This window comes from Haliotis rufescens, unplaced genomic scaffold (assembly GCF_023055435.1).
Source record: "Haliotis rufescens isolate VD_foot unplaced genomic scaffold, xgHalRufe1.0.p SCAF_6, whole genome shotgun sequence".
Lineage (NCBI taxonomy): Eukaryota > Metazoa > Mollusca > Gastropoda > Lepetellida > Haliotidae > Haliotis > Haliotis rufescens.
Genome location: NW_025964334.1, coordinates 34,950,577 through 34,977,014, shown reverse-complemented (window position 1 = coordinate 34,977,014; position 26,438 = coordinate 34,950,577). Strand labels below are relative to the sequence as shown.

Genomic DNA, 26,438 nt, shown 5'->3' with positions numbered 1-26,438 from the left:
CACAGCTCACAGATACCCGTGTCTCGGGCGTATCCCATCTCTGGATAGAAACAGTGTTTAACCAAGAAGGCGTGTACATATGGCCTGTAACACTATGCTGTAGAGATCACGGCAAGACTTCCGCATGCCGCAACACGTACGGGTCATGTTGACGGATTCAGTATCGATGACTGACTTCAAGATATACACGAGTTCGAAATAAAGGATATTTCATTGTAAAGTTCAGAATATCAAAACTTCAATCAAATCATTGTCTCGTTTTCAGGACTTCAAAATTTTATTTTTTTTAAATGTAAAAGAAATTTTGTGGGATCTTTTTTTCAAATTAGCCTCTTACGTTCAGGATTTCGAAATATAGGACAATTTGTTGCACAAAACGTGTATGGATTTTTCTCGCAAAGTCCCTCAATAAACGTATTGCATCTGTCATGTATACAAAAGTACAGCCGAACCCCAACGAAGCGTGAAGGAATATTGCTGAGTGCGGTGTTAAACAACAAACCAACGAAGCGTGAATGCCCTCAATGAACACAGTAGTACAACAGCTATTTCCTACCTGTGAAACACTGCCCTACCCACACATGGGTGATTTCCGGGACAAACCTGTCACGCTTATTTCAATGGTTCAATCTGGAGCATGTTATTAATAAGCAGTCAAATTTTAATGTGATAGAAAAAAAACAGCAAAGGTGTTGTCTACGTTGATGATTAAATGGTAAATATGTTTTTGTATAATTAATTCAGATGTGATATTGAAATTGTGTTGCAAGCATGACAGCACAAAAAGGTTAATATTTAGTAACGCTACGCCAACGCTATAATTATAACAACAACTGTTAATCTAAATTTCATGAATTCAAGCACTCCTATTTCAGTTATAGATAACGACAGGTAATTTCTCAGCTGACAGGCGAACTGTGTTGAAAGCTGCGCAGTAAATATGCGCAATGACAGCCGGTGATGCGAAGCGACAGTTGTCCAATCAGCAAATAGGGGTATGTCAATGCTTCAACACCAACATAAAATGAAAATTTTATCCCATTCTTGCATTATTCGTGGAGCAAGGAAGACAGGTGGATCGCTTCTGTGAAATAGGTCACCATGACTTCAAACATTACGTGGGAGGAATTTGTCAACTTAAAAAAAGGTTTAGAAAAATCAAATAATGATCTTGACAACTTAAAACAAAACCTGGATCAATTCTTTCTCATTGTCATGGGCATGATCGTATATTGTAAGTACATTTTTATTTTACCTCAATTTTATTTATTATATATTATAATATGACAGCGCCAGTCTTCATTTCAGAGATAATTTATTGAATATGGATTTATTCATGTGTTTATTTCAAAAGAAATCTGGATGATATTTTGCTAATCCACGGTGTTAAATGACCAGTCCCGAAATATTGATGTTCAAATTTATAATTTGTGATGAACTTTCCCGAAATCAACCCACTTTTTCGTGGTGTCATTTCTCCGCCCCCGATATATGATATATGACCAGTCATAATGCTGTGCATTCTATTGCACATGTGCATTAAAATGTGCGCGCCCTTGTTTCAGCACCACGCCCACGCTTTATCGTATAGTCTAAAGCTACATAGATGTATAACGTGTATATCACGAGTGGTAAAGCGATGTGGGCATGACTGTGTTTTAACCTGTCACGTGGCTAAGGGCGTCGCGTGCATCTCGTGTACACGCAGTGAGCACGCCTCACAAACTTTACCTCGTGGTGACATTGCATTCAGAATTCACATTGGGGTGAAAAGGAGTACGAATATGCTTTCATTAAGAGACATGTGAGAAGAGTAATGTGTTGTTACATTGAATGTCGGGACGGCAGAGTTTTCAACAACTGTACTGCGTGGAAGATAGTGATACGTAATGGGTTAGTGATAGTAGTGGGTTAGAGATTCTATTCAATCACAACCCACCTGTAATGAAATGGATTGTTGTGTACCGAGTTAAGAGTCCTACCACTGCATATAATCTCTTTGAAATGTTTCATAGGCATTTTTATGAAGCTAACAGATGGCAATGCAGGAAGAGGTTAATGGATAATCTTTATTATACTGTAAAGCGACGTTTCGGTTTATAATCATACAGCTCATCAAATGGGCACTGATCTAAAGCAATTCCCTGGGACTGCTGGTTGCCTTTGTTATTGCTTTCTCCCCGTGAGTACCCGGTTGATGTAACCGGATATTCTTGGCTTTATCCATTAAATATATATACAGATGACAACAAGACGGCTACAGGGTGTGAGGCTTATGTTTATTTGGTGAATAATCACGATAGACACCCTGTAATAAGAAACAATAGATAATATAGTATATGCATATTAAAACATAATATATATCATATCATCATCAAAGCAATACAATCATTTCTGTCATTACTTACAACTAAGTATTATTAGATGATATGATAGAAATGGCTTACAATACATATTAAGTAAAATGGTTACACATACCCTATGTGTGGCACAAGGGTGTGAAACGTGATACCCTTCAAATGTCACCATCCATGATATGTCCTGCAGAAGAAAGAGCAGGAATAAATACTTAGCAGAAATCTAGACTAGTTCGCGATCTGTGCTGCGCCATTCGTAAGCGCATTTGTCGCTTTTATTGATCGTCTAAAGGCGTATAGTCACACTGATCAACAAAATGAAATACAGTTTAGTCTTGAAAATAATGAAATGTAGGTATTTGCATTATAATGGTGAGGAAGTTATGATAAGTCACTTGCTTGGTATTGTGTGATTTTCGTTTACACTATTTTGACTTGCAACACAAAGTAAATATTTCACCTGAGCATGACTTATTTTTAATCGTGTGTATATTTTATATTTTGGCAGTTCCCCCCCTCTCCCCCTGGATTTTTTTTTTATATAGAAAACAGTCTTATTTGAATCATGAAAATACAGGTTGGGGACAAGTGCTACTTGTACAAATATTTGCCAGCCCTGTCAAAAAAAGTTTACGGCCTTGTGTATAGACAGCTACCTTGTTCGAGGAATGTATCCGTGAATATCCACACAAAGGAACAATATCCCACACGAATGCAGCTGTACAAATAAACTTATTCGATGTCACGTGTCTCTGTAACAATCAAATATTTTAAAATATATACATAGCTTTTCGGGATATTATAACCCGTGTTCGTTTCTTAACTGATCACTTAGATTGTTTCAGGTGTTTCACATAGGTGTTAAGTCTCAAAGATCAGCTGAGAAAGCCTACGTGACAACAATTTTCATAATGTGCACGGTTCTTTAAAAAAACAGAGTTACAGATAACAATGAACAATCAATCACCGTTTTATCGGCTAATCCTTTGAACAAAGTATGTTGTTTTACATCGGCACTTCACGCTCAGATATGGGGGTATTCCCTCTGCTTTAGTAAAGAATCAGTTTATTCTCAAAAACCACAAAAGGTGGTACAAGAGCATATTACAATAAATAATTATATATATTCAGATAGCAGACAAGATGGCAGTTAATAACAACATGTGATTACCTAGCCTTTTTAATACTAATGGATATTTTTACAAGAAATCTCGATACATTCTTTAGATCCTGTGTGTTTGTTGTTGATAAGAGTTTCACCAATTTTATAATAGTTGGCCATTTAGTATAATATGATGATAGAAATGTTTGCCTCTCTCTTTTAAAAAAATACATATGAATAAGTAGTGCAATTCATCAGTAATAGATGGGGAATTACATGGTTTACAGGCTCTATTTTCCTTTGGAATATTTTTCCATCGGCCAGTCTCATTAGGTAAGTGATGATTACAGGTTCGAAATCGTAGTAATGGAATTGATATTCGTTTTGGCAATAGAAGATATTTATCGAGAACCGGAGTATCCTTTAAATGTTTATAATATAATCCTTTAGAACTAGAATTAACGTCACTTCTCCATTTCTGAAAAAAGTGATCTTTAAGTACTAGTATTTGCTCCACTTCTGACACTAGCCACTCTGTTGTGCAAATTGACGGATTCTTAACTACATAAGAAAATCCAATAGTGTCTAATATATTCATAACACATCTAACCCAGGGATTTGTTGATGCAATAGTCCTGTTCCTCTTAAGTGACAAATATTGATATAACAGCTGTGAAAGTTTACACACCAGGTTGATATGTTAATATGTGTTAGAAAGATATCATTCGTTTACAAATTGTTATTCTTAATGGTAGCCTACCTAATTCGCCATATATCATATAAAGAGGAGTAGAACTTTTAATCCTGTGATAAGACTGAGGAATTTAAGGTGTATTCTTTCTATAATTTCTTTATTTTCAAAGCCCCAGATTTCTGAGCCATAAGTTAATATTGGTAATACCATCGTATCAAAAGCTGATAATACACAGTCCAAAGATAAATTTAAATTTCTTGATTTTTTTATCAGACAAAACACAGCTTTCGATGCACTATCACTAAGGGACTTAAGACTTGATACTAGTCTTCTATTCCCGTGAAGTACAATTCCTAAATACGTATAAGTGTCGACAATATCTAGGGTTTTATCAGAATAGTGAAATTTAAGTTTCGAATTTTTCGATGGGCCACCACCGAAAATCACAATTTTTGTTTTATTTATATTTACAATCATGTAATTTCCACTCTTCACAATATTCATTAAAAGAGTCTAAGGCTTTCTGTAAACCTTTTGGTGATTCATCAAATAATACAGCATCATCTGCATATAATAACATTATAAATTGGATCCATACAATTAAGTCTTTATCTTCATCATAGTTGAGATTAACCCCTCCACACCCAGATGAAAGCAAAAAGGTTTCCACGTCATTTTTGAAAATTGAGAATAATAGAGGGGATAAGTTTCTCCCTGTCTAACACCTGTATTACAAGGAAAGTAACCAGACATTTCATCATCACATTTAATATTTTTATACATATTTTGAACTAACTAAGAAATCTACCTTTGATGCCAATAGTCTGCATTTTCCTCCATAATCCCACCCGCCAAACAGTGTCAAAAGCTTTAGTAAAGTCTATGAAAGCGCAGTATAGTTTTTGTTTATTAGTTCTTAATATTTGCATAAGCATATAAATTACAAATATAATTGTCACAGGAACAACAAAGTTCGTGTTCTGGGCTGATGTTTTATTGATGATGAAGAGTCCTGTAATTATAACAAAATGACATGCTATATGGCTTGGTGGTCCGGCATGGTGTGTCTTGGGTCCTAACACATGCTGACCATGTAGTTGTTTTTAACTACTATATTATTGATATTCATTTCAATAATAAAACAGTCATCTACTATATTATTGATAATCATTTTAATAATTAAACAGTTATCTGGACTAATATAATTCACACAAGAATGAACCTATTTCAATTTAGATAAAAAAAAGATTAAAAGAGCATTCACGCAACCCATTCACCATACCTGTAATTATAACAAAATGACATGCATTACGGCTTGGTGGTCCGTCATGGTGTGTGCTGGGTTCCTAACACATGCAGTCTTTATAGAGGACAGTCATGTGATCTGCCTCTACATCATTTGCAGGGACTGCATGTGCCAGGGCCCAGGATGTACCTGACAGACCACAGTTAAGGTGGCCTGTTCAAGCCAATATTAGATATGGAAACAAGTTGGTGACATAATTAACATATCAGTAAAACTTAACCTGCGACATAATTTCAGCAGTTGAGAAAGATTTCCTGAATTTTGCTCGAGCAGGTGTTAGAATATTATTTTTATCTAAGAATTTAGTCAAACGGTTGTTTAAAATTCTGGTGAAAAGTTTTCCAGAACAACTAAGGATAGTGATAGGCCTATATGATTTAGGATCAAGTGGGTCACCTTTTTTCTTGTAAATCGGTTTAATTATTCCCACTAACCAAGATTCTGGAAGTATACCCTTTTCTAATATCAGGTTAAATAGTTCATATAACAAAGGTGTTAATAAATCAATAAAATCAATAAAATAATCATTTTCTATAAAATCAATACCGGATGCTTTCTTTCTCTTTAGTTCTCTTACTGCTAGCATGACTTCATCAGATGTGATATCTCAATTTAAAGTTTCACAGTCATATTGAGTATCCATAGTACATTCCTCCATTTCCGGGTCTTCTGAAGTTGTCTCATTCTGCGATTTAAAAAACTGGTAAAATACTTCAATTTCAGGACAAATATTATCATCCTTTTCATCTCTATTTGACATTTTCCAAAAATCTTTTGGAGAGTGTTTGTGTTTTTCTCTTAATATTTTACCTAAGTTATCTTTATATTGTTTTATATGCTTATCCATACATTTCTTATAAGCCTTATATTCATATTTTAACAGTCGTTATTTTATATACAATTAAATCTTTTCAAGCGGCTTTTTGCATTGAATCTTTTTTTCTAGCATTCATACATTCCTTTCCAAACCATGGGTTGTTCATCTTATATTTCTCACCGACGCCCTGCCCCCGGGCCCCGAAAGCAGCGCGTGCAACGTCTATCAGCACGTGCCTGGCCTCTTCAGTTATGTCATTAATCAGATGTGGGTCAGCTTGGCCTTGTCTAGCTACATGTGCTTTCCGAGTGAGATTCAAACTTTGTAGAAGCATTCAAACTTTGTGGAAACCTGTTAGTTCTATCTACATTTTAACGTTTTGGTCCAGGATGAGTATTTTGTACTGTGTTTACTTCACACTGGATACCTACCGTTTGATCTTGGAGTACAGTAGTGGCTAATGAAAAAGACACTGGGCAGTGCACATCTGAATACAGGGGTGAGAAGTCTAAAATGGCTAAGTCAGTAAACAGATGTAAGCACATTTGGGAGGCAATAACATAGTCAACTACACTATCATCTTTACATGTTGCTTTACCTACATTTTTATCCTGTCCCAGTCTACCATTAAGTTAAGATTTTTACATATCTCTATTATTTTATTACCTGAATTATTAACCCTTGCATTATCTTGATTAGCCCTGACCTGTGATATATTAAGTTTATCTAATAACATATCAGGCTCAAGCTCATTACCCATATCATTTATATCAATATCAAATTCTATGGGTACTTGTTTATTGAATATGGTATAATCACAAAGCTGTTTAGTTCTTGCATTGAAGTCACCCATTAGGATAACATACTCACTCAAAGAGAGAAAAGTCTTTTCAATTTCATTAAATGTCTCAATTGTAAAGTAATTTGAATTTTCTGGAGGGATATATACTGTTCCTAAAAGAAAATCTTGTTTGGTGTCACATAGTGTCTTTGATATATTTATCCACAGGACATATTCATATTCTTCTTCTATTATAACTGATATGTAATCATTATCAACAATTTCACTATTATCATCTATACATTCATTAAAAACATCAACATTATCATGCCATCATTTTCTTGTACACTTTCAGTATGAACATTGTCACCAGTAGATTGGACATCACTTAATTCCCACGCAAACTTATGTTTACTATCACTGACTGGGTAATAATTATAAGTGCGGTTATCAGTGCTGACAGTGCCGACAGTGCCTGCTTTAGTAAACCTACACATGTAAACACTTACTTTTGACAAATCCACTGTGCAAAATAACAGTGATTATTCAATCAACGTATTTTCTGCTGATCCTTTGATACACAAAAGTATATGAACTGATCACTCCTCTTGCTGGGCTGCCACGTGCATGTTACATAACATACATTTCACCCAACTTCAAACCGGGATACAGATTAATTATTTACCCCAGACATAAGAAACGCCAAATGGGAACCTTTGTCTGGTAATCTGAGTGGAGCTACCACGAATCATACCTGTAATAAATTCATAAACTGAGGTTCAAGTGAATGACAACAAATACACAGGCGTAGGGTTATACGAGGAAACATGGATGACAACAAGAGAGTAGCAATCGTATTATCCGCGCAATCCGAAAACCGAAAATGCTTTCATTTCAGGGATACGTTTTATTATTATTAAGCTATAACCATCAGGGGTATTTCCAAATAAGAACATCCGATGAGCTTCTACCGTTCTTTTTGCCTGTTTGTTTAGGCTGAAGCAATTCATTGACATGCGCCCTTTTTCGAAATCTTCATACATCATAGTCAATCAGTGTTCAAAAACGCGTAAAACAGATATTGCCTCGAAGTTTATTTACGCTCTCCTTACAGACGGTAGCCCAGTCTCTTGTCACGCTCAGTTGCGTTAGCGAGCAAATCGACTCACGGCAGCTGGTGAGCCCTATCGGTCAGTGTCAGACAGCCGAGAAGAAGCCAGAGATAAAAGTCCATCTTAATTGCAGGGGGCACGGGGGGGCCCAGTCGTCTAAGGCGCCGCGATTCGCTGTGCAGAGTTGCGTCCCTTGGGCACGCCAAAAACCTATCAATGTATCGAATCCCGGTTCGCCCCGATTATGTTTCTAGGATTGTCAGCACCATACCCGTGCTCGTGGGTTTCACCGAAGTGGTAAACGTCTGAGACCTGCATCACTTCGGGCTTTCCTCCCACATTAAGCTGACACGCCGCGATATAACTGGAATACTGTTAAAAGCGGCGTTAAACCGAACTCACTAACTCACTCTTAATATCAATGAAGTTGTACACTATTTCTTCACTATGACCAAATGATGTGTATAATATATATTATATATATTTACCAAATATATGTATTTATGTATTTACCAAAGAAAAACATGAGTTTTGAGCAAAGGAAAATATTATAATAACGCCACAAATTAGTTGAATTAAGTTAAACTGATTTTAACCATGTGTCACGATACTTGTAGACGAACATTATATATTTGTCAAAGAAAAACATGAGTTTTGAGCAAAGGAAAATATCATCACATGCAGTTGCCCAGCGCGCACTGCTCGCGGCCCACTGTATATTACTGCATGTGGTATGCTGTATATTATACTTGAAATACTGTATACTGCATGTGATAATATTCTCGCCCATGGGCCACTCTTCGCCACAGCATTGACTGGCCATGGACTGGGCACAGCGGGTTCTTTTCCATTAAGAGGGCACGGGGGGCCCAGTCGTCTAAGGCGCCGTGATTCGCTGTGCAGAGTTGCGTCCCTTGGGCACGCCAGAAACCTATGATTGTGGGTTCGAATCCCGGTTCGCCCCGATTATGTTTCTAGGTTTGTCAGCACCATACCCGTGCTCGTGGGTTTCACCGAAGTGGTAAACGTCTGAGACCTGCATCACTTCGGGCTTTCCTCCCACATTAAGCTGTCACGCCGCGATATAACTGGAATACTGTTAAAAGCGGCGTTAAACCCAACTCACTCTTTTCCATTAAAATACGCGCACGTGTACCTGTATATTGCATAGTCACTTAAGTGTCACTTAATTTCCCAGTGTGATTAATGGAACGTATATGGAACGCAAAATCCACTTACAAGCGCAGGCCGTTAACATTTTACTGCAATACACCAGACCAAAGATGCGGTAGGCCGGGTTCTTCCGCTCGGTGGCCTCGTCTTTGTAAGTCATCACAAACAATGTAACGAACAGAGTTATATGTAACAACGAGACATAAAATGGGAAATGAAAAAGAAACTAACTAAACTTTAATGTTGTAGAAAATAACGCCAATGAATTGGAGTACACTCGCATGAATGCGTATGATAAACTATAAATATGTTTTGAAACTTAAGGTTTGGCCGGGTTCAGTAAAGTTCGTTACAATACGTACACAAGGTGAAATTTGTAAAACTTTGTAAAACATTTGTGTATTTGCCAAAGATAAACATGAGTTTTGAGCAAAGAAAAATATTTTATTAACGCCACAAATTAGTTGAATTAAGTAAAAATGAGTTGAATATGTCACGATGCTTGTAGACAAACATTTATGTATTTGCCAAAGAAAAACATGAGTTTTGATCAAAGGAAAATATTCTTGCCCATGGACCACTCTTCGCCACAGCATGGACTGGCCATGGACTGGGCACAGCATGGAGAATTTCTGGACAAATGGGTTTCCAGAATTAAAACGGGACGTGTTCAGTCTAGTTTTGTTCATAAATCAAAAATACGTTCAGGGAAAGACAACTGCAAATATGTAGTAGTAGTAGCAGTAGTAGTAGTAGTGGTAGTAGTAGTCGCAGTCGCAGTCGTAGTAGTAGTAGTAGCAGCAGCAGTAGTAATAGTAGTAGTAGTAGTAGTAGCAGTAGCCGTAGCCGTAATCGTAGTCGTAGTCGTAGTAGTCGTAGTCGCCGTAGCCGTAGCCGTAGTCGTAGTAGTAGACTAGTAGTAGTAGTAGTAGTAGTAGTAGTAGTAGCAACAGTAATAGTAGTAGCAGCAGTTGTCTACGCGTAAAATGTATCAAACACTCCCTTACTTTCGCCTACGTACTTATATGCACACGATGTATGCATGAATGCAAGGTCACAATAGCTACATGTTTTGCAAACATTACAAAGTACATCCTTGTTCAATTACCCATGCGCCCTGTATTTGAGTTGTAACTGAACCCGAGAAGGACAAACTGGGCTTAACTCATAGATGCCTAGATGCACATTGAAGCCAATCACTTGACCTCCATATTCAAAGCTTCAACGTGCACGCATGTCCCACGGGAAAACGAGGCTCTCATGCATGCAGCGCGCATGTCAGGGTTCTTGTCATGATGACCCAGATACCCTGGGGCGGGGGTGAATGAGGACTCATTCGACTGATGACAACGATGTCCATTTGAGCAAGAGAATTCGGCCATTAGTTGATCACTTACGTTTCAAACACGAAAGACAAGCATCCCCCAGCATGGGGAAACGCAATGGACACAACAGTGCATGAATGTTTGGCTCGTTCTGTTGGCTTTCTGAAAAGAACCGACATAAAGATATGGCCTGCGAAGTGCATTGAGATTTTTAGTTGTACACTGTAGGGGTTTAAAGTAGGGGTGGGTGGTGTAAAACGTCGCATCGGCATTATTTAACTTCTAGACCCACAGGGGTCATCTATCATTATTTTAATATCTGACATCTGACCATGGGTAAATAGGATGCACGAGGAGTTTAAAGACCGTTGATGGATCGTAATTGCTCATGGTCAGCGGTCAATACGATAATTCAAAAACATTAGTGCATTGATACTGCCGATAGTATTACTTTACCTTTACTATTTTTTAAGCCCATTGATACTGCCGATAGTATTACTTTACCTTTACTATTTTTTAAGCCCATTGATACTGCCGATAGTATTACTTTACCTTTACTATTTTTTAAGCCCATTGATACTGCCGATAGTATTACTTTACCTTTACTATTTTTTAAGCCCATTGATACTGCCGATAGTATTACTTTACCTTTACTATTTTTTAAGCCCATTGATACTGCCGATAGTATCAATGGGCTTAAAAAACAGTAAAGGTGACATTCATCACTAACATTTCGATTTGTTTTCATTCGAAATCCATCTCGTTTGATGACTAAGTTAGGTGTTTTATTGTGTATATTTGAGAACTCTCCGTTCTGACATTACAGAACGGCAGCTGGTGATACCAAGCTAATGGTAAACCGGTTTCCCTGTTTGTTTGCAGCACTGTTGCACCCGTTAATGTAAAATAAATACTCTTTATGTAAAGCAAGTCACATTAACCCTTTTTGTTTAAGAATGCACAAAGAGTTGCTGAAAGACACTTAACGTATTTTGTTTTCATTAAGGGTTGGGGTTTAACCACTGCTGTAACTGTGTGGACACTAACGGATGAAATGACGATATTAATTAGTTATGGTTATCACTTGGTAATACTATTTATCGGACAGTCGTGAAACTTCACAGCCTACAAGTCTAGATAGACAGAATCCCAGTCAAACATAATGACCCAAAGTATCACGTGTTGACAGCAAGTATCTTCCATAACTCAGTGTTCCGCTACATATTTTACACAATATACAAGACACATGTGTGAGAAAAGGTATAATACACACGATCAGCGAGTGTGTGTCTGCGTCTTACGACACTATGACACAAATCGCCACACACAAATAATAAACAGCGACTTCAGTGGCGTGATAGGATCCCGAGGTAGACGCACATCTTACAAAAGTAGGTTTTACGACACAATGACACCTAGACACACACACACACACACACACACACACACACACACACACACACACACACACACACACACTCACACTCACACTCACACTCACACTCACACTCACAAATAATTAACAGCGACTTCAGTGGTGTGACGGGATCCCGAGGCAGACGCACATCTTACAAAAGTGGGTTTTACGACACTATGACACACCTACACACCTACACGCACACACGCACGCACGCACGCACACACACACAAACACACACATAATTAACACCTACTTCAGTGGTGTGATGGGACCCCGAGGCAGACGCACATCTTACAAAAGTGGGTTTTACGACACTATGACACACCTAGTCACACACAAATAATTAACAGCGACTTCAGTGTTGTGATGGGATCCCGAGGTAGACGCTCGTGGACTATGGTAGACGTGCTTGTCACAATACCGTGATCGGGACGTGGACAGACCCACCGTGCATCGTGTTACTCACCTGACAGAAACAAGAGACCGTCTCGACCCAGCCCGGAGAAAACGCTGAGCATTTATTACAAGGTGGAGGTCGTTTATTCAAAACGCATGGTTTGTCCATGCCAATACCTTGAGTGAGCTCATGAACAATGTCCTATTTTCAGCTGCACAGCAGTATATGACTGTGGTCTGTGGTCATAATCTGTTGCCATTACATCGAAGTAGGAGACACTTTAGTCAGCATATCACAGTTCTGACTGCGTCCCGTGGGAGAGATTTTAGTCAGCATATCACAGTTCTGACTGCGTCCTGTGGGAGTCACTTTAGTCAGTGTATCACAGTTCTGTCTGCGTCCTGTGGGAGACACTTTAGTCAGCATATCACAGTTCTGTCTGCGTCCTGTGGGAGACTCTTTAGTCAGCATATCACAGTTCTATCTGCGTCCTGTGGGAGACTCTTTAGTCAGCATATCACAGTTCTGTCTGCGTCCTGTGGGAGACACTTTAGTCAGCATATCACAATCCTGACAGCGCCTTGTGACACTTTAGTCAGCTTATCACAGTTCTGACCGCGTCCTGTGGGAGACTCTTTAGTCAGCATATCACAGTTCTGACTGCGTCCTGTGGGAGACACTTAAGTCAGTATATCATAGTTCTGTCTGCGTCCTGTGGGAGACTCTTTAGTCAGCATATCACAGTTCTGTCTGCGTCCTGTGGGAGACTCTTTAGTCAGCATATCACAGTTCTGTCTGCGTACTGTGGGAGACTCTTTAGTCAGCATATCACAGTTCTGTCTGCGTCCTGTGGGAGACTCTTTAGTCAGCATATCACAGTTCTGTCTGCGTACTGTGGGAGACTCTTTAGTCAGCATATCACAGTTCTGTCTGCGTCCTGTGGGAGACACTTTAGTCAGCATATCACAGTTCTGTCTGCGTCCTGTGGGAGACTCTTTAGTCAGCATATCACAGCTCTGTCTGCGTCCTGTGGGAGACTCTTTAGTCAGTATATCACAGTTCTGACTGCGTCCTGTGGGAGACTCTTTAGTCAGCATATCACAATCCTGACAGCGCCTTGTGACACTTTAGTCAGCATATCACAGTTCTGACTGCGTCCTGTGTCATCATATCACAGTTCTGACTGCGGTCATAGGAGACACAGTCGTTGATGGCCTTTTTTTCATTCTTACCATTACCATTTTGTGCAAATCCGATAAAGTAAGACCTCATTATTAAAATTGAGATTGGGTTTTATTATCTATTTAATGTCTCTAGGAATATAATTTAATCCTCATGTGACTTGTGTATGTGTAGGTGCAGGTATTGTGTCGAGATAGATGGCTACCCCTATAACACAGAGATGTGTATGTGTAGGTGCAGGCATTGTGTCGAGATAGGTGTCTACCCCATAACACAGAGGCGTGTATGTGTAGGTGCAGGTATTGTGTCGAGATAGGTGTCTACCCATAACACAGAGATGTGTATGTGTAAGTGCAGGTATTGTGTCGAGGTAGGTGTCTACCCCTATAACACAGAGTCGTGTATGTGTAGGTGCAGGTATTGTGTCGAGATAGGTGTGTACCCCTATAATACAGAGGCGTGTATGTGTAGGTGCAGGTATTGTGTCGAGATAGGTGTCTACCCATATAACACAGAGACGTGTATGTGTAGGTGCAGGTATTGTGTCGAGATAGGTGTCTACCCCTATAACACAGAGACGTGTATGTGTAGGTGCAGGTATTGTGTCGAGATAGGTGTGTACCCCTATAATACAGAGGCGTGTATGTGTAGGTGCAGGTATTGTGTCGAGATAGGTGTCTACCCCTATAACACAGAGACGTGTATGTGTAGGTGCAGGTATTGTGTCGAGATAGGTGTCTACCCCTATAACACAGAGACATGTATGTGTAGGTGCAGGTATTGTGTCGAGATAGGTGTGTACCCCTATAATACAGAGGCGTGTATGTGTAGGTGCAGGTATTGTGTCGAGATAGGTGTCTACCCCTATAACACAGAGACGTGTATGTGTAGGTGCAGGTATTGTGTCGAGATAGGTGTGTACCCCTATAACACAGAGACGTGTATGTGTAGGTGCAGGTATTGTGTCGAGATAGGTGTGTACCCCTATAATACAGAGGCGTGTATGTGTAGGTGCAGGTATTGTGTCGAGATAGGTGTGTACCCCTATAATACAGAGGCGTGTATGTGTAGGTGCAGGTATTGTGTCGAGATAGGTGTGTACCCCTATAATACAGAGACGTGTATGTGTAGGTGCAGGTATTGTGTCGAGATAGGTGTCTACCCCTATAACACAGAGACGTGTATGTGTAGGTGCAGGTATTGTGTCGAGATAGGTGTGTACCCCTATAATACAGAGGCGTGTATGTGTAGGTGCAGGTATTGTGTCGAGATAGGTGTCTACCCCTATAACACAGAGACGTGTATGTGTAGGTGCAGGTATTGTGTCGAGATAGGTGTGTACCCCTATAAAACAGAGGCGTGTATGTGTAGGTGCAGGTATTGTGTCGAGATAGGTGTCTACCCCTTTAACACAGAGACGTGTATGTGTAGGTGCAGGTATTGTGTCGAGATAGGTGTCTACCTCTATGACACAGAGACGTGTATGTGTAGGTGCAGGTATTGTGTCGAGATAGGTGTGTACCCCTATAATACAGAGACGTGTATGTGTAGGTGCAGGTATTGTGTCGAGATAGGTTTCTACCCCCATAACACAGAGACATGTATGTGTAGGTGCAGGTATTGTGTCGAGATAGGTGTCTACCTCTATTATACACAGACGTGTATGTGTAGGTGCAGGTATTGTGTCGAGATAGGTGTCTACCTTTATAATACACAGACGTGTATGTGTAGGTGCAGGTATTGTGTCGAGATAGGTGTCTACCCCTATAACACAGAGACGTGTATGTGTAAGTGCAGGTATTGTGTCGAGATAGGTGTCTACCCCTATAATACACAGACGTGTATGTGTAGATGCAGGTATTGTGTCGAGATAGGTGTCTACCCCTATAACACAGAGACGTGTATGTGTAAGTGCAGGTATTGTGTCGAGATAGGTGTCTACCCCTATAACACAGAGACGTGTATGTGTAAGTGCAGGTATTGTGTCGAGATAGGTGTCTACCCCTATAATACACAGACGTGTATGTGTAGATGCAGGTATTGTGTCGAGATAGGTGTGTACCCCTATAATACACAGACGTGTATGTGTAAGTGCAGGTATTGTGTCGAGGTAGGTGTCTACCCCTATAATACACAGACGTGTATGTGTAAGTGCAGGTATTGTGTCGAGATAGGTGTCTACCCCTATAATACACAGACGTGTATGTGTAGATGCAGGTATTGTGTCGAGATAGGTGTCTACCCCTATAATACACAGACGTGTATGTGTAGGTGCAGGTATTGTGTCGAGATAGGTGTCTACCTCTATGACACAGATATGTGTATGTGTAGGTGCAGGTATTGTGTCGAGATAGGCGTCTTTCCCTGTAACTCTGAGGCGTGCATGTGTTGGCCCAGGCATTGTAGAGACACAAGTGTCTACCCTTATAACACAGAGACTCCTCATAAGCATTATAACCATTAATTCTTGTCGAACAACTTCAACACAGCTTTGTAGTCTAGCTATCCCCATCGTAGCCAGTGAGATACCATCGCGGTGTATTTCTCCACTTATGGCTCGATAGGATGATGTTTTTGAAATTGTTAAAGAGATAATGGTTCTCGAGATCAACGAGTACAGTTGTATAAGACCTCCACGAAAACAGTTAAACCGTACATTATTTACACGCCAATGTCCTGTTCATTCGTAACCTTGAACTCATGAATTATCGAAGCAGAACGTGTTTCTCATATCAAAAAGCAGATTGGCTTATACCCTGCTATTACAAGTGATAGCGTGTGTTAGATTTCCCCCAAGCAAAATAATCGCTCAGATAGAATTCGAGAAGATAAACAGGATCAGAAATAGCACAAGACAAAGTCGTCGTGTTTTGCTCAAGATGCCTTTGTAGATATGTTACATACAATAGGATCAACACTTTGCTTTGAATCAAGCAATACTTACACACTGATGATACGAGAAAGTTGGTGTTAGGTTTTAGAATTTTATATAATAAATTCATGTTTTTTTTACCAAGTATATTATTCATTTATTTGCCATTTGTTTAAGCAACATAATCCTTAATTAATTTAAATATTATCCTTAATTAGAATAATATTTCTATATTTCCTTCCACAAATGTATTCTAAAATACCTTCGTTAGCTCACACGGAATGGGAGGCACGGGTCGCTCAATTGTCTAAGGCGCCGCGATTCGCTGTGCAGAGTTGTGTCCCTTGGGCACGCCAGAAACCTATGATTGTGGGTTCGAACCCCGGTTCACCCCGATTATGTTTCAAGGTTTGTCAGCGCCATACCCGTGCTCGTTGGTTTCACCGAAGTTGTAAACGTCTGAGACCTGCATCACTTGAGGCTTTCCTCCCACATTAAGCTGACATGCCGTGGTAATACTGTTAAAAACGGCGATATAAACCCAACTCACTCACTTACTAACTCATACGGAATAGTGACAAGTTCAAATTTTAAGCATCAATATTGGTTTTTTAGAATGGGTGTATCTGAATCAGAAAATCATTGGAGCATGCATACTCGTATCTCGATCATATACGTATCTCGACCATTCTCGTATTTCCATGCCATTCGTATCTCGAACCTACTCATTTGTCATTCATACGCGTATCTCAATCACACCCGTATATCGATCATACTGGATTGTCGATCATACACGTATATCCTTCATACTCGTGTCTCGATTATAGTCAGTCCCGATCAACTCGATCATACCCGTATTTCGATCATGCTCATGTGTCGAATATACACTTATATCCACCATACCCGTATCTCGGTCATACTTAATCTCGATCAACTCGTATCTCGATCATACCCGTATTTCGAACCTACTAGTATCTCCACCATACACGTATCTCAAATGAGCGACGAAAAGTCGACTTGATGAATATGGTGTCATTGGCCTAGACAGGTTACAACGACCCATAAACCACTTCTCGACATTCACCGCGCCGCATTACAAGTTGCACCTTCTCTATTTTAAGCAACCGGATATAAATTGACCCCTGTGCAACACCGCGACAAAACATTCTAGAAGCATTGAAATCACCGTGATCGAATAAAACACTTTTCGGATTGACTAATCGCGCCCATGGGTCGACCATTTAAGTATTTCGAACGGTTTTGCCACAACACAATAGAATGACCCCAAGAACTGTAAAACATGTTTCAAACTGAGTTGTTATATAAAGTTTTACGTGGGTTACAATGGGTTTCACCGAAGTGGTAAACGTCTGAGACCTGCATTACTTCGGGCTTTCCTCCCACATTCACTCATGCTACAATCATGTCTGTCGCTACAATCATCTCTCATGCTACAATCATGTCTGTCGCTACAATCATCTCTCGTGCTACAATCATGTCTGTCGCTACAGTCATCTCTCGTGCTACAATCATGTCTGTCGCTACAATCATGTCTCGTGCTACAAACATGTCTGTCGCTACACTCATCTCACGTGCCACAATCATGTCTGTCGCTACAATCATGTCTCGTGCTACAATCATGTCTGTCGCTACAATCATCTCTCGTGCTACAATCATGTCTGTCGCTACAATCATCTCTCATGCTACAATCATGTCTGTCGCTACAATCATCTCTCGTGCTACAATCATGTCTCTCGCTACAATCATCTCTCATGCTACAATCATGTCTGTCGCTACAATCATCTCTCGCGCTACAATCACGTCTGTCGTAACAATCATCTCTCGCGCTACAATCACGTCTGTCGCTACATTCATCTCTCGTGCTACAATCATGTCTGTCGCTTCATTCATCTCTCGCGCTACAATCACGTCTGTCGCTACAGTCATCTCTCGTGCTACAATCATGTCTGTCGCTACATTCATCTCTCGTGCTACAATCACGTCCGTCGCTTCATTCATCTCCCGCGCTACAAACATGTCTGTCGCTACAATCATGTCTCGTGCTACAATCATGTCTGTCGCTACAATCATGTCTCGTGCTACAATCATGTCTGTCGCTACATTCATCTCTCGTGCTACAATCATGTCTGTCGCTTCATTCATCTCTCGCGCTACAATCACGTCTGTCGCTACAATCATGTCTCGTGCTACAATCATGTCTGTCGCTACAATCATCTCTCGTGCTACAATCATGTCTGTCGCTACAATCATCTCTCATGCTACAGTCGGGGGCACGGGTGGCCCAGTCGTCTAAGGCGCCGCGATTCGCTGTGCATAGTTGCGTCACTTGGGCACGCCAGAAACCTATGATTGTGGGTTCGAATCCCGGTTCGCCCCGATTATGTTTCTAGGTTTGTCAGCACCATTCCCGTGCTCGTGGGTTTCACCGAAGTGGTAAACGTCTGAGACCTGCATCACTTGAGGGTTTCCTCCCACATTAAGCTGACAAGCCGCGATATAACTTGAATACTGTTAAAAGCGGCATTAAACCCAACTCACACTCACTCATGCTACAATCATGTCTGTCGCTACACTCATCTCTCGTGCTACAATCATGTCTGTCGCTACATTCATCTCCCGCGCTACAATCACGTCTGTCGCTACAATCATGTCTGTGGCTACACTCATCTCTCGTGCTACAATCACGTCTCTCGTTACATTCATCTCTCGTGCTACAATCATCTCTCGGGCTACAATCATCTCTCGTGCTACAATCATGTCTGTGGCTACAATCATCTCTCGTGCTACAGTCATGTCTCTCTCTCAACTCATCTCTCGTGCTGCAATCATATTTCGCACTCAAAAATCATGTCTTGCATTGCAATCCTGCCTCGTGCTACAACAATGACTCGCGCTGTGATCATGTCTGGCATTATAGTGTTATCTCACATGGCAGTCATGTATCGCTTCATCATCATGTTTTGCACTACAACCATGTCTCGTGCTACAACAATGACTCGCGCTGTGATCATGTCTGGCATTATAGTGTTATCTCACATGGCAGTCATGTATCGCTTCATCATCATGTTTTGCACTACAACCATGTCTCGTGCTACAACAATGACTCGCGCTGTGATCATGTCTGGCATTATAGTGTTATCTCACATGGCAGTCATGTATCGCTTCATCATCATGTTTTGCACTACAACCATGTCTCGTGCTACAACAATGACTCGCGCTGTGATCATGTCTGGCATTATAGTGTTATCTCACATGGCAGTCATGTATCGCTTCATCATTATGTTTTGCACTACAACCATGTCTCGTGCTACAACAATGACACGCGCTGTGATCATGTCTGGCATTATAGTGTTATCTCACATGGCAGTCATGTATCGCTTCATCATCATGTTTTGCACTACAACCATGTCTCGTGCTACAACAATGACTCGCGCTGTGATCATGTCTGGCATTATAGTGTTATCTCACATGGCAGTCATGTATCGCTTCATCATTATGTTTTGCACTACAACCATGTCTCGTGCTACAACAATGACACGCGCTGTGATCATGTCTGGCATTATAGTGTTATCTCACATGGCAGTCATGTATCGCTTCATCATCATGTTTTGCACTACAACCATGTCTCGTGCTACAACAATGACTCGCGCTGTGATCATGTCTGGCATTATAGTGTTATCTCACATGGCAGTCATGTATCGCTTCATCATTATGTTTTGCACTACAACCATGTCTCGTGCTACAACAATGACACGCGCTGTGATCATGTCTGGCATTATAGTGTTATCTCACATGGCAGTCATGTATCGCTTCATCATCATGTTTTGCACTACAACCATGTCTCGTGCTACAACAATGACTCGCGCTGTGATCATGTCTGGCACTATAGTGTTATCTCACATGGCAGTCATGTATCGCTTCATCATCATGTTTTGCACTACAACCATGTCTCGTGCTACAACAATGACACGCGCTGTGATCATGTCTGGCACTATAGTGTTATCTCACATGGCAGTCATGTATCGCTTCATCATCATGTTTTGCACTACAACCATGTCTCGTGCTACAACAATGACACGCGCTGTGATCATGTCTGGCACTATAGTGTTATCTCACATGGCAGTCATGTATCGCTTCATCATCATGTTTTGCACTACAACCATGTCTCGTGCTACAACAATGACTCGCGCTGTGATCATGTCTGGCACTATAGTGTTATCTCACATGGCAGTCATGTATCGCTTCATCATCATGTTTTGCACTACAACCATGTCTCGTGCTACAACAATGACACGCGCTGTGATCATGTCTGGCATTATAGTGTTATCTCACATGGCAGTCATGTATCGCTTCATCATCATGTTTTGCACTACAACCATGTCTCGTGCTACAACAATGACACGCGCTGTGATCATGCCTGGCACTATAGTGTTATCTCACATGGCAGTCATGTATCGCTTCATCATCATGTTTTGCACTACAACCATGTCTCGTGCTACAACAATGACACGCGCTGTGATCATGTCTGGCATTATAGTGTTATCTCACATGGCAGTCATGTATCGCTTCATCATCATGTTTTGCACTACAACCATGTCTCGTGCTACAACAATGACACGCGCTGTGATCATGCCTGGCACTATAGTGTTATCTCACATGGCAGTCATGTATCGCTTCATCATCATGTTTTGCACTACAACCATGTCTCGTGCTACAACAATGACACGCGCTGTGATCATGTCTGGCATTATAGTGTTATCTCACATGGCAGTCATGTATCGCTTCATCATCATGTTTTGCACTACAACCATGTCTCGTGCTACAACAATGACACGCGCTGTGATCATGTCTGGCATTATAGTGTTATCTCACATGGCAGTCATGTATCGCTTCATCATCATGTTTTGCACTACAACCATGTCTCGTGCTACAACAATGACACGCGCTGTGATCATGTCTGGCATTATAGTGTTATCTCACATGGCAGTCATGTATCGCTTCATCATCATGTTTTGCACTACAACCATGTCTCGTGCTACAACAATGACACGCGCTGTGATCATGTCTGGCATTATAGTGTTATCTCACATGGCAGTCATGTATCGCTTCATCATCATGTTTTGCACTACAACCATGTCTTGTGCTACAACAATGACTCGCGCTGTGATCATGTCTGGCATTATAGTGTTATCTCACATGGCAGTCATGTATCGCTTCATCATCATGTTTTGCACTACAACCATGTCTCGTGCTACAACAATGACTCGCGCTGTGATCATGTCTGGCACTATAGTGTTATCTCACATGGCAGTCATGTATCGCTTCATCATCATGTTTTGCACTACAACCATGTCTCGTGCTACAACAATGACTCGCGCTGTGATCATGTCTGGCATTATAGTGTTATCTCACATGGCAGTCATGTATCGCTTCATCATCATGTTTTGCACTACAACCATGTCTCGTGCTACAACAATGACTCGCGCTGTGATCATGTCTGGCACTATAGTGTTATCTCACATGGCAGTCATGTATCGCTTCATCATCATGTTTTGCACTACAACCATGTCTCGTGCTACAACAATGACTCGCGCTGTGATCATGTCTGGCATTATAGTGTTATCTCACATGGCAGTCATGTATCGCTTCATCATCATGTTTTGCACTACAACCATGTCTCGTGCTACAACAATGACTCGCGCTGTGATCATGTCTGGCACTATAGTGTTATCTCACATGGCAGTCATGTATCGCTTCATCATCATGTTTTGCACTACAACCATGTCTCGTGCTACAACAATGACACGCGCTGTGATCATGTCTGGCACTATAGTGTTATCTCACATGGCAGTCATGTATCGCTTCATCATCATGTTTTGCACTACAACCATGTCTCGTGCTACAACAATGACACGCGCTGTGATCATGTCTGGCACTATAGTGTTATCTCACATGGCAGTCATGTATCGCTTCATCATCATGTTTTGCACTACAACCATGTCTCGTGCTACAACAATGACACGCGCTGTGATCATGTCTGGCACTATAGTGTTATCTCACATGGCAGTCATGTATCGCTTCATCATCATGTTTTGCACTACAACCATGTCTCGTGCTACAACAATGACACGCGCTGTGATCATGTCTGGCATTATAGTGTTATCTCACATGGCAGTCATGTATCGCTTCATCATCATGTTTTGCACTACAACCATGTCTCGTGCTACAACAATGACTCGCGCTGTGATCATGTCTGGCATTATAGTGTTATCTCACATGGCAGTCATGTATCGCTTCATCATCATGTTTTGCACTACAACCATGTCTCGTGCTACAACAATGACTCGCGCTGTGATCATGTCTGGCACTATAGTGTTATCTCACATGGCAGTCATGTATCGCTTCATCATCATGTTTTGCACTACAACCATGTCTCGTGCTACAACAATGACTCGCGCTGTGATCATGTCTGGCATTATAGTGTTATCTCACATGGCAGTCATGTATCGCTTCATCATCATGTTTTGCACTACAACCATGTCTCGTGCTACAACAATGACTCGCGCTGTGATCATGTCTGGCACTATAGTGTTATCTCACATGGCAGTCATGTATCGCTTCATCATCATGATTTGCACTACAACCATGTCTCGTGCTACAACAATGACTCGCGCTGTGATCATGTCTGGCATTATAGTGTTATCTCACATGGCAGTCATGTATCGCTTCATCATCATGTTTTGCACTACAACCATGTCTCGTGCTACAACAATGACTCGCGCTGTGATCATGTCTGGCACTATAGTTTTATCTCACATGGCAGTCATGTATCGCTTCATCATCATGTTTTGCACTACAACCATGTCTCGTGCTACAACAATGACTCGCGCTGTGATCATGTCTGGCACTATAGTGTTATCTCACATGGCAGTCATGTATCGCTTCATCATCATGTTTTGCACTACAACCATGTCTCGTGCTACAACAATGACTCGCGCTGTGATCATGTCTGGCACTATAGTGTTATCTCACATGGCAGTCATGTATCGCTTCATCATCATGTTTTGCACTACAACCATGTCTCGTGCTACAACAATGACTCGCGCTGTGATCATGTCTGGCACTATAGTGTTATCTCACATGGCAGTCATGTATCGCTTCATCATCATGTTTTGCACTACAACCATGTCTCGTGCTACAACAATGACACGCGCTGTGATCATGTCTGGCACTATAGTGTTATCTCACATGGCAGTCATGTATCGCTTCATCATCATGTTTTGCACTACAACCATGTCTCGTGCTACAACAATGACACGCGCTGTGATCATGTCTGGCACTATAGTGTTATCTCACATGGCAGTCATGTATCGCTTCATCATCATGTTTTGCACTACAACCATGTCTCGTACAACAACAATGACTCGCGCTGTGATCATGTCTGGCACTATAGTGTTATCTCACATGGCAGTCATGTATCGCTTCATCATCATGTTTTGCACTACAACCATGTCTCGTGCTACAACAATGACTCGCGCTGTGATCATGTCTGGCACTATAGTGTTATCTCACATGGCAGTCATGTATCGCTTCATCATCATGTTTTGCACTACAACCATGTCTCGTGCTACAACAATGACTCGCGCTGTGATCATGTCTGGCACTATAGTGTTATCTCACATGGCAGTCATGTATCGCTTCATCATCATGTTTTGCACTACAACCATGTCTCGTACAACAATTGTATCATTCAAAACAACCTCTGGTATCTCCGAAATACATGAAAGATGCCAGACACTCCCTACCTAATGCACATGAATCACTAAATGCATTCCTTTCATACACTCTCCCCTAAAGTAGTTCATGAATATGTAAACAGTTTCCTTGTAATATTTTCTCAGAACATACATAAATTTAACCACTTAACTAATATCCTGAATAAACAGGGGCGGTCGGGTAGCCTAGTGGTTAAAGCGTTCGCTCGTTACGCCGAAGACCCGGGTTCGATTCCCGACATGGGTACAATTTTTGAAGCCCATTTCTTGTGTCCCCCGCCGTGATATTGCTGGAATATTGCTAAAAGCGGCGTAAAACCTTACTCACTCACCCCCTGAATAAACATGCATTCAATGGTTTCAATATAATGTACATATAAACAATATCGACCTATTCCGTGTTAAAGTTGTATGTTTATCTCAATCAACTCCAGTGTTTTTGTTGGGTAAGGCTTGGGTCTGTTCGTATGTTCAATAAATCAATTTGGGCACATGTGGCCAATCGTTGTAGGCACCGGAAACCCCGGTCAGGGACCGTGCCAACACTAGTGGGTAAATATCTAAAGCCTTTATCACTTCGAAATTCACTTAAAATACTGATGAAACCTGTGTGACTCACTCACCCACTTTGTATAGATCATTTTGAAATATGTCTTGATATAATAAGATGGTTGGTTATAATAGGGTATATGAGTATACGACGTGTTTGGACATACTAAGGTGTCTGAGTATACAGGGTCAGACTAAGGTCTTTGGGCATACTAAGATGTTTGAGTATATAGCGTGTCTGGGTATAGTAAGGTGTCTCTGTATACTAGTGAGTGAGTTGGGTTTAACGCCGCGTTTAACAGTATTCAAGTTATATCGCGGCGTGTCAGCTTAATGTGGGGGGAAAGCCCGAAGTGATGCAGGTCTCCGACGTTTACCACTTCGGTGAAACCCACGAGCACGGGTATGGTGCTGACAAACCTAGAAACATAATCGGGGCGAATCGCGGCGCCTTAGACGACTGCCGACCCCACACCCCACCCCACACCCAAGATAGGTTTGATCTTTTCTGTAATTATTTTGTTTCAAAACAAGGGGAGTCATTTGGGCCCAGTAGGGGAGTTAGATGAGCCTAGAGGGAGTGTTTTGAGCCTGGCTAGGGCAGTCATTTGAGCCTAGGCCCATATGACTCTAGAGCAAAATTTAGGAGGAGTCGTTTGAGCCCACTACACCGGCTCAACAAGTGGATGAATATTATTTGGCAAATACATCGTTGGATAAAACTGGTACATGAATACGTTGCAGATGTTCTGGTAGATGTAGGTAATGCTAGCTCATAAAAAAACTGGCTCACTGAAACAGCTTGTGTTGCCTCTGTAGATGCGATCTGTAGATACTGCGGTTGATGTATGCGTGGCGTGTCACTCCTCTTTGGTCATTAATGATCCAACAAGATGTTGTACGCAGTGATCATTTGCTGTGTAAATATGAGACACAGACATGGTCCTATTATGGCATGTATCGTGTACCGACGACATGTTTATCTTAGATGAGGTTGTTATAAAAATATGTTTTTTCATGATCTACCCGCCCAAAAAGAGAGACTTCTCCCCCAATACTTCATTTTTATTTTCGAAAAGTGTTAAAAAATTAATATTTGTACCCTAATTACAGAGGACATGGCCAAATTACAGAGGTGACACAGTACATTATAATAAAGAATACATTTTTTTATTTGTAACGTACTTAAGAAATGAAAATATGTTTAACCCCACTTTGCCCCACACAACCCAAATGCATTTATACTGAATTTAAAATTAAAATAATTAATCTTATATTCTCCAGAATATTTTGTTTGCATTTCCAACGTTTCGTTTTTAATGGTAATGATTTATATTTCAGTGATGCAAGGGGGCTTCGCCTTTTTGGAAGCCGGTGCCGTACGCAGCAAAAACTCTACTAACATCCTCATCAAGAATCTCATGGACTCATGTGAGTTACATCAAAATAAGCATATTCCAGAGCACACTAGCATGTGTAGCGAAACATTCCCTTTAACCATAAATGCAACCTACCTGTTACAACCATGTATACAGCCTACTCACTGTTACAACCA

General features: G+C 40.8%; 1 protein-coding gene across 2 annotated transcripts in view; it reads left to right on the top strand.

Annotated features, from left to right (window-relative positions):
* Positions 1-999: 999 nt before the first annotated feature.
* Positions 1,000-26,438, top strand: part of LOC124117565 (putative ammonium transporter 1) — a 50,171-nt gene continuing 24,732 nt past the window's right edge. Inside the window, exons 1-2 of one of the 2 annotated variants that reach the window (XM_048385782.1) lie at positions 1,000-1,234; positions 26,225-26,314. In XM_048385782.1, coding sequence (XP_048241739.1) covers positions 1,102-1,234; positions 26,225-26,314 — 223 coding nt within the window. In that variant the 5' untranslated portion in view covers positions 1,000-1,101. The remainder of the gene's footprint in view (positions 1,235-26,224; positions 26,315-26,438) is intronic. The other variant, XM_048385781.1, reaches the window with a different exon arrangement.